Source organism: Ipomoea triloba, chromosome 12, assembly GCF_003576645.1.
Source record: "Ipomoea triloba cultivar NCNSP0323 chromosome 12, ASM357664v1".
Classification (NCBI taxonomy): Eukaryota; Viridiplantae; Streptophyta; class Magnoliopsida; order Solanales; family Convolvulaceae; genus Ipomoea; species Ipomoea triloba.
Genome location: NC_044927.1, coordinates 12,392,218 through 12,404,370, shown reverse-complemented (window position 1 = coordinate 12,404,370; position 12,153 = coordinate 12,392,218). Strand labels below are relative to the sequence as shown.

The 12,153-nt window shown below is 42.2% G+C and overlaps 1 protein-coding gene across 1 annotated transcript; it reads left to right on the top strand.

Annotated features, from left to right (window-relative positions):
• Window positions 1–10,751: 10,751 nt before the first annotated feature.
• LOC115999381 lies at window positions 10,752–11,940 on the top strand. Its single transcript, XM_031239234.1, has 2 exons — window positions 10,752–11,840; window positions 11,929–11,940. The coding sequence occupies exons 1-2, from the start codon at window positions 10,752–10,754 to the stop codon at window positions 11,938–11,940; spliced, it is 1,101 nt and encodes a 366-aa protein (XP_031095094.1).
• The last annotated feature ends 213 nt before the right edge of the window (window positions 11,941–12,153 follow it).

Genomic DNA, 12,153 nt, shown 5'->3' with positions numbered 1-12,153 from the left:
ATATAGAATTTCTCCAATAATTTATTAACATAGTTAGCTTGGTGGAAAAATTCCATTGGGGAGATGCTCGATCTGCAGGCCGAGGCAAAACTTGGTTTTTCCCAAGTCTTTCATTTCAAATTCTGCCTTTAAGGATGAACACGCTTCTATAATATCTTTGTTTGTCCCAATAATGTTCATGTCATCGACATAGACAGATATAATACAAAAACCATTATATGACTTCTTGATGAATATACAAGGACAAATATCATTTTTCACATATCCCTTCTTCAGGAGGAATTCACTCAAATGGTTATACCACATTCTACCCGATTGCTTCAAGCCATATAATGACCTTTGAAGTTTGATGCTATACATGTTTCGATCTTTCCCTCTTGTATTGGGATTTTGAATACCTTCGGGTATTTTCATGTATATATCAGCATCTAGTGACCCATAAAGGTAAGCTGTCACTACATCCATCAACTGCATATCTAATTTCATGTTTACTGCCAGTGATATTAAATAGCGGAATGAAATACCATCAATAACAGGAGAATATGTCTCTTCAAAATCAATTCCGGGTCTCTGCGTGAACCCTTGAGCTACCAATCTCGCTTTATATCTAACCACCTCATTGTTTTCATTCCTCTTCCGTACGAATACCCACTTAGATCCTACTGGGATCACATCTTTTGGGGTAAGTACGGTGGGACCAAACACTTTTCTTTTATTAAGCGAGTTAAGCTCTGCCTCAATTGCCTCTTTCCACTTCAACCAGTCAGGGCGCTTCTGGCACTCTGTTATTGATTTTGGTTCTGGATCCAGATTATTATGTGGAATATTACAGGCAACTGCATAGGCAAACGTGTCGTCGACGACTATTAAATCTCTGTTATATGTTTCTCCTGTATCAACAAAATTTATGGCAATTTCTATATTGATATCAACCAGATCATTATCATTTCCCAAAATATTCTGATCTGGATGTTCCGCATTCCAAGTGTTCAAATTATTTAGAGCACGTGCAGATTCACTGGGTTCCCCGTCTTCAAGACGGCTAAGATTTTTCTAGAGTGACTAAGATATTTTACCAATTCTCGTTTTCCGCAGATTTAAATCTTTTGCACCAACTGGTCTCCCGCGCTTCTGGCGATGAGGAGTGTCAGTGTGCATACCTGATCCCTTGGGGACTTCTACTCTCGAAGGAGCATTCACAGTAGGGATATAGGACCTGGTCACTCCTTTATTATCAGTAAAAGTATCTGGCAGGTTATTTGCTAAATTTTGCAAATTAATAATTTTCTGAACTTCCAGTTCAGTTTGACTAGTACGTGGGTCTAGGTACTGAAGATCTTTTTCGTCCCATGAAATTTCTCGGCATTTCGTTAAATAAGGACTTTTATCTCCCTCTAATGCCGGGAAATGATCTTCATCAAAAATGCAGTCTGCGTACCTCGCAGTAAACTGATCTCCTGTCATGGGCTCTAGGTATTTAATAATTGAGGGAGATTCATAACCAACATATATACCTAGTTTTCGTTGCGGGCCCATGGAGGTACGATTTGTAGGTGGTATTTTTCGTTGCGGGCCCATGGAGGTACGATTTGTAGGTGGTATGGGGGTATAGACTGCACACCCGATACGATTTGTAGGTGGTATGGGGGTATAGACTGCACACCCGAATACACGCAGATGGGAAATATTGGGTTCTACTGCACACCCGAATACACGCAGATGGGAAATATTGGGTTCTACGCCACGTAGTAGTTGCAAGGGGGAATAATCATGATACGCAGTGGGTCAGATTTGTATTAAAGCTGCAGCATGCAATACTGCATGTCCCCAACAAGAAACCGGTAAACTGGACTTTTGCAATAATGGTCTAGCAATTAATTTAATACACTTAATCAGAGATTCAGCTAGACCATTCTGAGTATGGACATAAGGTACAGGATGCTCCACTTTGATGCCCAAGGCCATACAATAATCATTGAAAGCTGTTGATGTGAATTCTCCAGCATTATCCATTCTTATTGATTTAATTGGATAATCTGGGAATTGGGCATTTAACTCTATAATTTTCGCAATAAATTTTGCGAAAGCTTTGTTCCTCGTGGACAATAGACTAACATGAGTCCAACGAGTGGAAGCATCAATAAGGACCATAAAATATCTAAATGGCCTAGAAGGTGGACTGATTAGTCCACAAATATCGCCCTACAATCTTTGCAGAAAAATAGGCGACTCATGTCCAACCTTAGTACGCGACGGGCGTATAATATATTTACCTTTCGCACAAGCAACACATGTAAACATATTTGGCGAAAGTACATGAGATCTTAAAAGGTTATGGCCAGCAGAATTAGATATGATCCGACCCATCATATTCTGCCCAGGATGACCGAGACGGTCATGCCACAACTGAAAAGAATGTGGATTTTTTAGTTTCATGGTTAATGCAACACATGAATTATTGGGTTGTATATAGGTATAATATAACCCTGACGATAAGGAGGCAAGTTCCTCAACCTCTTGTTTTTTACCAGAGATCAACTGTGTCATGATTAAGAACTCATCATTGTTCTTAGTCTTGGTTTCGATATGAAAACCATTTGATCGAATATCCCTGAAACTCAGCAAGGTTCGTTTAGATTGGGGATACAACAAAGCATTTTCAATTAGTAGCTTTGTACCCTTAGGGAGGATGATGGATGCTCTTCCGGAGCCGACTATTTATACCTCATCATTAGTAATGGTAGTAATATTACTACTTGATTTGTTCAAGGTACGAAAAAACCTCCTATCCGTAAGGATAGTATGTGTGGTTGCACTATCCACCAAACACAATGTTGGTTCATGCTCCATTGTGTGGACAATGATTTTGTAATGCTGTAAGATCTGAGAGGTAAAAACCAAAAGAAAATCAGATCAAATAAGTGATCATGACGAGTAACTTCTTTTAAAAAGTAAGATCCTTCTAGGAAGTAAAACTCGTGAAGTAAAGGAATTCTTTCAGGAAAGTAGGAAACCTTCGAAAGTTGCCCTCAGAAAAATTTCTTCCGAAGGTAACTTTAGGAAGACTACTAACTTTTACCTATCGGTCAGAAAGCTGAACGATCACTTTGGAAGGTAACTTCTCATACAGTGGCTATTCATTATTTACTTATCAAATTCGCACAAAAAAAAAGTAAGTAAAGAGTAAAAAAAAACGAACCATGCATCATGATAAAATAGAAAACATAGATGCTAAGTCATGAAAATGATTAAAAAAAAAACATAGGTTCATAACCCACAAACATAAACAAATCACTCCTGATCACCAAAGTCTTCAAGCTCATATTTTAGAAGGTCATCGTCATCATCATTCATTACTGCATTTGCTTCAGGAAAATTAGTATTAGTATGATGAGATTCTCTTCCTGATGGCTGCTTATCATTTTTCCTTTGCATCATTTTGTATGCTTCAACCAGATGCTTTGGTGTGCGGCACGTACGAGACCAGTGCCCCTCACACCCACACCGATAGCAAATTTGTGACCTCGATGAACCTTGATCACTCCGTTTCTTATCTTGGACCCGGGAGTCATTGCCGCCTTTGCCTCTACCACTTCGGTTGTTTCGACCGTGACNGTATAGACTGCACACCCGAATACACGCAGATGGGAAATATTGGGTTCTACGCCACGTAGTAGTTGCAAGGGGGAATAATCATGATACGCAGTGGGTCAGATTTGTATTAAAGCTGCAGCATGCAATACTGCATGTCCCCAACAAGAAACCGGTAAACTGGACTTTTGCAATAATGGTCTAGCAATTAATTTAATACACTTAATCAGAGATTCAGCTAGACCATTCTGAGTATGGACATAAGGTACAGGATGCTCCACTTTGATGCCCAAGGCCATACAATAATCATTGAAAGCTGTTGATGTGAATTCTCCAGCATTATCCATTCTTATTGATTTAATTGGATAATCTGGGAATTGGGCATTTAACTCTATAATTTTCGCAATAAATTTTGCGAAAGCTTTGTTCCTCGTGGACAATAGACTAACATGAGTCCAACGAGTGGAAGCATCAATAAGGACCATAAAATATCTAAATGGCCTAGAAGGTGGACTGATTAGTCCACAAATATCGCCCTACAATCTTTGCAGAAAAATAGGCGACTCATGTCCAACCTTAGTACGCGACGGGCGTATAATATATTTACCTTTCGCACAAGCAACACATGTAAACATATTTGGCGAAAGTACATGAGATCTTAAAAGGTTATGGCCAGCAGAATTAGATATGATCCGACCCATCATATTCTGCCCAGGATGACCGAGACGGTCATGCCACAACTGAAAAGAATGTGGATTTTTTAGTTTCATGGTTAATGCAACACATGAATTATTGGGTTGTATATAGGTATAATATAACCCTGACGATAAGGAGGCAAGTTCCTCAACCTCTTGTTTTTTACCAGAGATCAACTGTGTCATGATTAAGAACTCATCATTGTTCTTAGTCTTGGTTTCGATATGAAAACCATTTGATCGAATATCCCTGAAACTCAGCAAGGTTCGTTTAGATTGGGGATACAACAAAGCATTTTCAATTAGTAGCTTTGTACCCTTAGGGAGGATGATGGATGCTCTTCCGGAGCCGACTATTTATACCTCATCATTAGTAATGGTAGTAATATTACTACTTGATTTGTTCAAGGTACGAAAAAACCTCCTATCCGTAAGGATAGTATGTGTGGTTGCACTATCCACCAAACACAATGTTGGTTCATGCTCCATTGTGTGGACAATGATTTTGTAATGCTGTAAGATCTGAGAGGTAAAAACCAAAAGAAAATCAGATCAAATAAGTGATCATGACGAGTAACTTCTTTTAAAAAGTAAGATCCTTCTAGGAAGTAAAACTCGTGAAGTAAAGGAATTCTTTCAGGAAAGTAGGAAACCTTCGAAAGTTGCCCTCAGAAAAATTTCTTCCGAAGGTAACTTTAGGAAGACTACTAACTTTTACCTATCGGTCAGAAAGCTGAACGATCACTTTGGAAGGTAACTTCTCATACAGTGGCTATTCATTATTTACTTATCAAATTCGCACAAAAAAAAAGTAAGTAAAGAGTAAAAAAAAACGAACCATGCATCATGATAAAATAGAAAACATAGATGCTAAGTCATGAAAATGATTAAAAAAAAAACATAGGTTCATAACCCACAAACATAAACAAATCACTCCTGATCACCAAAGTCTTCAAGCTCATATTTTAGAAGGTCATCGTCATCATCATTCATTACTGCATTTGCTTCAGGAAAATTAGTATTAGTATGATGAGATTCTCTTCCTGATGGCTGCTTATCATTTTTCCTTTGCATCATTTTGTATGCTTCAACCAGATGCTTTGGTGTGCGGCACGTACGAGACCAGTGCCCCTCACACCCACACCGATAGCAAATTTGTGACCTCGATGAACCTTGATCACTCCGTTTCTTATCTTGGACCCGGGAGTCATTGCCGCCTTTGCCTCTACCACTTCGGTTGTTTCGACCGTGACCTCTACCACGACCCCTTCCTCGACCCCTTCTAGAATTGCTTCCCTGGGCAATATGATGTGCTTCAGGCACTGGGGTAGAACCAGCCGATCGTGCATTATGGTTTTTCATCAACAACTGGTTGTGCTTCTCGGCCACAAGAAGTGCAGATATAAACTCAGAATGCTTTTCATAATTCTTTGCCCTGTACTGCTGCTGGAGTACAAGGTTACTCGCATGAAAAGTGATAGGGTCTTTTCAATTAAATCTTTCTCTGAAACTTCTTGTTTGTAGAGCTTTAGTTGCGAGACTATTTTATGAAGGACCGAATTGTAATCAATTACTGACTTATAGTCTTGAAACCTAAGATTAAGCCAGTCAAATTGGGCTTGAGGGAGTACAATTGATGACTGCTGGTCAAAACGGTCCTTCAGGGACTTCCATAATGCAAAAGGGTCCGATCGTTTTCAGTTAGGTATTCATTTTTCAGGTCGTGGTTCAAGTGGTGACGTAAGAAAATGAGAGCCTGCGCCTTCTGGGCGTCAGTACACTGTGACATAGCAACAATGGTTTGGCTCAATTCTTTAGACGCGAGATGAATCTCGATGTCTAGGGCCCAAGTTAAATAGTTACCTCCGTCAAGTGAGAGCTCAGTAAATTCTCGTTTAGTGATAGAAGACATGATCTACAAAAACATATTATCCATGCAGTCATTTTGGATGCATTTCCCAAAAAGAACATAAAAGCCAATAATGGGGAATAATGCAAAAACCATTATCTCTCTATTACATATACAAATATTACACACATATATATTAACTCGTATATATATGTTGACGAACAAAAATATATATGCACGTATGTATACATCCAAAATATCACATCCGAATATACAAACATGCATATACAAAATTATTTACATTTATATGTATATATAAGTACGAATATATAAAATTGCATAATGAAAAGTTTTATACATATATCATTATATACATACATAATGCGCAGCAACAAGTATCCTTTTTCCTTTTCCTCTAATAAACAAAAGAAAAATATATGGATACGTAATATGAAATTGTAAAGATGAATAGGGATATATATATATACTGTGGTTTGCTAAATTAAAATTTGGAATATGGATATTCTAACACTAACACCATATATTAAAGCAAAGATGAAGCAGAAGGAAACACATCGGCAGAAAAAAAAATACATCCAATATAAATTCATTATCAAACAACCAGGGTCTCATGAAAAATTTAGACAAAGGCATAGGAATAAATAATAAGAATCTTTTAAGAAACCAGTACCGTTCACCGGAGATATAGAACACTCGTGCTGATAACGTGTTGTGATTTGGCTTATCGATTAACTCAGTTCTCGTGTGGTGATTACCCGGTAATTGCTCGGAGATTATGTATATGATAATATAGTGTAGAGAAAAGGGAAAAGGAGAAGAAGAACAAGAACACAAGATCACAAGAGCTCATACATTCATTAAGCAATCCATATCAATATATACACATTCCACAACCTTTCATTTCCTTTAACATAAACAATGAAATAATGGAAGGCAAATGGAGAGTCCTAAGGTTTAATGGCCATCAAATAAAACATTTATAACATCGTCATCTTTCTCATTATTATAACTTAATTTTGTGTACGTGCAGGGTGTACACAAGTACAGTTGTGGAATTTTATATTTTATTTTGATGATTATATTATTTAAGAATTTATGTATAAATAATAATAATAATAATAATAATAATAATAATAAATTTTAAAAAGGGGAAGATAAAAGAATTGATCTAACTTATATAACTTGACCTTATCCAATTCTACTTTTTCACATATATGGGTGTACCTGATAAATTATATTATGAAAAAGTATAGAAACTCTTGGAAATTAAATAAAATACTTTCTCATATAATAATGTACTGTGATTAGTAAATTATTTAATCAAACTATAAATAATATTGCTCTTTGACAATTAACTAATCAGAAGTGTTACTTTTATGTTATAAGATACGCAGTACAAAATAGGAGCTGTATGCATTACAAAATTATGGATGATTATATCAAATATTATTGATAATTGTTTCAAATCACATATGATACAATTATATATTATATAAATGACTGTGGCCGATACATTCGGCATTACACAAATTGACATAGAAATATATTATGTCACTTGTTAGAATTAAGTAAGCGCTTACCACTACGCTAAAAGCTATAGTTTGTAGGGAGTGTATAATTTTATTTCTTTATAGAATGTCATCGTGTTTTAGAGACGTTGAGTGCTGGTCCGCTGAACTGATCTTTAAATACTTTACCGGTCTTTGTTTAATCATCGAGGGTAAAATTTGACTTTTTATTGTACTCTGCCCACCAGTAGGGAAGTATAAGTGGGAAGTAGGTAGAAAATGAAGAGTGGAGTGTGGGTACTACAGCTGGAGGTAAGAGATGAAAGAGGACAGCATTCCATGAACTGTGTACACAGTCGTACGTCGTTCAAAAACATTCATTCACTTGTCGGTACATGAACCGTACAACTATATATGGATATTTTTTTTTTTTTTGAAGATCTATATGGATTCTTTTCTGCTAAAGACCTTGTGGTCTAGTGGCACCTGGTGTTCTGGTTTACACTCTCACATGGATTATGGGAGTGGGTTCGAGCCTCCAACTCTTTGTGCTTCAGTAGGTTGAGAAAGTGTCTATGAACTAAAAAAAAAAGTATGTTTAATACAATTTTAACACTTATCATAATTAAGTGATATGTTTTAGTCAAGGATCTTGTGGTTAAGTGGCATGAAATGGCTTTCACAAATAGGAGGGCATGGGCTCAATCCTTAGTGGAGTGTTATATTACTTTTTTCATAAAAAATATTATATTTCTCTTATAAGTAATGTTGCACTTATAATTGTAAAAGTATTACAATTTCTCATATAAGTAATACATATTTTATTTCTGATTTAGTATTATATTTGATAGTATATGATAGGGCTAAAATCCGGTCTCCGTATCCCGATCTCTCTCTCTGAAAAAGGACTCAGCCAGGCCCTTAGATTCAATTCCCGGTCTGACGAGCCTTGTACAATACACTCCGGGTCGCCGCGGCAACCCGGGCGGGATTCGAAGTGGGGGTCTCATATCCACCTATCATAAGCGCATTGGACCGATAGCGTGACCGGTGCATGTCTGCCACGTGTCCTGCATGCAGCCCGACCGGAGTAGGCCTGGCCATATCCGCTATAAAAGGCACATTTAATGTAGAGAGAGGGGCTTTTTGCTGGGACCTCTGGAACAGCAGCTAAAGAGACCGGGAGCCGCTGACCCACTGTCACGGAGCTCGGTCACACTTAGAGTATTTTTTCCTGTACTCTACCATATATTAATACGAATATACTCTTCCGTATTATTCCGTATCATTTTGGCGCCGTCTGTGGGGACGAAGTAACAAGCCGAGTCCCGTTCTACCTAACTTCAATCTCCAAGCATGTACCCATATATGGATTATTTTGCCGCTGCGGATCCAGAGCTGGAGGTACCTCCCGACCTACGTTCCCGCCTTAGCTCTAGAGACGACCCGAGCAATACCACTAGTCCGCCGGCGGCTGATCCTGTCAACATGATTCACCCTCCCCAAGCATTCCCTATACCGGTCGGGCCGATACCGTACCAATACCCACCATACCCGCTTGATCCGACCGCTCATTGGTGGACCACTTCCCCTCGTTTCTATCCGACGCCTTACGCCCCTCCTTTCCCGTTCCAGCCGGCACCGCCCACTCAGCTGCACACTCAGCCGCCGGTCCCTCATCCGGATACTACGACGATCGAGGCTGCAGCCACCCACTCGCCCGCTAGGAGGGCGCAGTCTGAAAGGCGACCGATCTCCTCTAGATTACGAGAACCGACATCGGCGCGTCGACCTGCTCTGTCGCGTTTGGGCACCTCAGGTTCCAAGCCACCCCCAGCCCAAGAAGAGCCGCCGAGAGTCAGTGTTCTAGACCGAATCGNGTCCTTCGGGAATACGCCGACATCCTGGCCTGGGGACCGGAAGATATGCCTGGTATCGACCGCCAGACAATATGCCATAGGTTAGCCGTACGCCCTGGCTCCCGACCGGTCAAGCAGAAGCAGAGACACCTGGCGTCCGACCGACGAGAGTTCGTTCGCTCCGAAACGAAATCTTTGGTAGCGGCCGGACACATACGGGAGGTTCACTACCCCGAGTGGTTAGCAAACGTAGTTCTCGTCCCTAAGCCCCCAGCCTGGAGGATGTGCGTGGATTATACGGACCTCAACAAGGCGTGCCCGCTAGACCCGTTCCCTTTCCCGAGTATCCACCAGATGGTCGACGAGACCGCAGGCGCAGAGCTCTTAAGTTTTATGGACGCTTTCAAGGGCTATCACCAGGTGATGATGGCCGAAGAGGACGAAGCCAAGACAGCATTCATTACTCCAGACGGTCTATACTGCTACCGAGTTATGCCATTCGGTCTCCGCAATGCCGGTGCAACTTACCAGAGAATGGTGAACACCTTGTTCGGAGAGCTGATCGGTAAAACGATGGAGGCCTACATCGATGACATGCTGGTAAAAAGTAAAGATAAGTATGACCACGCGTCCGACCTGAGACAGAGCTTTGAGATCATGAGATATAACCGGCTGAGACTCAACCCGGCCAAATGTACTTTCGCAGTGCAGACCGGGAAGTTTCTCGGGTTTATGATGACAAGGAGAGGAATCGAGCCGAACCCCGCGAAAGTGAAGGCGATAATCGACATGAGGCCGCCGGCCACGGTTAGAGAAGTTCAACAGCTAACTGGTCGACTGGCCGCCTTGAGCCGCTTCCTCTCAAAACTTGCTGAGCGGGCACACCCTTTCTTCCAGACACTAAAGAAGACATCCGCCTTCATGTGGACTGATGAGTGTCAACGGGCTTTCGAAAGTTTGAAAGAGTACTTGGCCTCACCGATAGTGTTGTCCAGGCCGGAACCTGGTGAAGAGTTGCAGATTTATCTCTCCGCATCGGACCGCGCTATCAGCGCAGTGCTCTGAACTGCGGTATACCCGGCTGGAGAAGGTCGTATTCGCGTTGTACACGACCGCGAAGAAGTTAACGCCATACTTCCAAGGCCGGGTGATTCGGGTGCTCACCGATCAACCGATAGGGGCCATACTCCGGACGACCACTTCCTCCGGTCGGTTAATTAAGTGGGCAATGATGTTGACCCAGTTCGCAATTGAATACACGCCGAGACCGGCCATCAAAGGACAAGCCGTAGCAGATTTCGTCGTAGAATGTTCAGCACGTGACAGCACCACCCCGGCGACCCCCGACGATGCCCCGGTGGAATGGGAAATTGCAACAGATGGGTCAAGCTGCAAGCAGGGCGCCGGCGCTGGTATAGTTCTTACCAGCCCGGAGGGCTTCAAAGTTTACTACGCCCTGTCGCTTGCTTTCTCACCGACCAACAATGAAGCGGAGTACGAGGCCTTCATAGCTGGCCTGCGACGCGCCCGTTCTCTGGGGGCTCGGCATGTGAGGATCCGGACTGACTCAGCCCTAGTCGTCGGACAGGTCACCGGCGCTTTCGAAACAAAAGGGGAACGGTTAGCCCGGTACCGCGACTATGCTTTATCCGTTATGGGATCGTTTGACGCTTGTAGAGCCGAGCACATTCCACGGGCCGAGAATGCGGATGCGGACATGTTATCCCGACTATCGCACGAGGCTCCGGAATATATATCGAAGGTCGCCCGGGTGGAAGAGCTGCAGACTGCTTGCGTGGATGCGCTTCCCGTGATACCGGTCAATACAGAAACGGATGATTGGATCACCGACCTCCGTTCATATTTAGAGACCGGGACCTTACCAGAGAATGAGCAGAGAGCCAGGAAAGTAAAGCTGCGAGCTCCTCGTTTCCAGATAGTCGACAATCGCCTTTACCGGCGGTCTTATGGAGGGCCGCTGATGAGATGTCTAACCCGCTTTGAGGCCAAACTAGTGATGGCCGAGCTGCATTCCGGACTTTGCTCTGCCCATCAGGGGGGCCGGGCCTTGGCAAGAAGAATAATGCTGATCGGCTACTATTGGCCATCGATCCAATTAGACTGTGAGGCACTAGCAAAGTCGTGTGAACCCTGTCAACTTTACGCTCGAGTCCCAGGCAGGCCGGCCACCTTTTATCACCCGGTCAGTTCTGCAATACCATTCGCCAAATGGGGAGTAGACATCTTGGGACCTTTCCCGCAGTTGACCGGTCGACGCCGCTTCATAATCGTTGCTGTGGACTACTTTTCGAAATGGGTAGAGGCCGAACCACTAGCGACGATTACATCTCAGCAGTGCGCTCGGTTTATATGGCGAAACGTGATCTCCCGCTTTGGAGTTCCAGTTCAGTTGGTGACCGACAACGGAAGACAGTTCGAGAGCGAGTATTTCCGAAATTTCTTAGCAACGGTGGGCACCAGGTCGCTCCGTTCTTCCGTAGCATATCCTCAAGGGAACGGTCAAGTAGAGAATGCGAACCGAACCATCCTGGAAGGACTGAAAAAGAAGTTGCACTCGGCCGGACGAAGCTGGGCAGACGAGCTCCCGTACATCTTGTGGTCGTACCGGA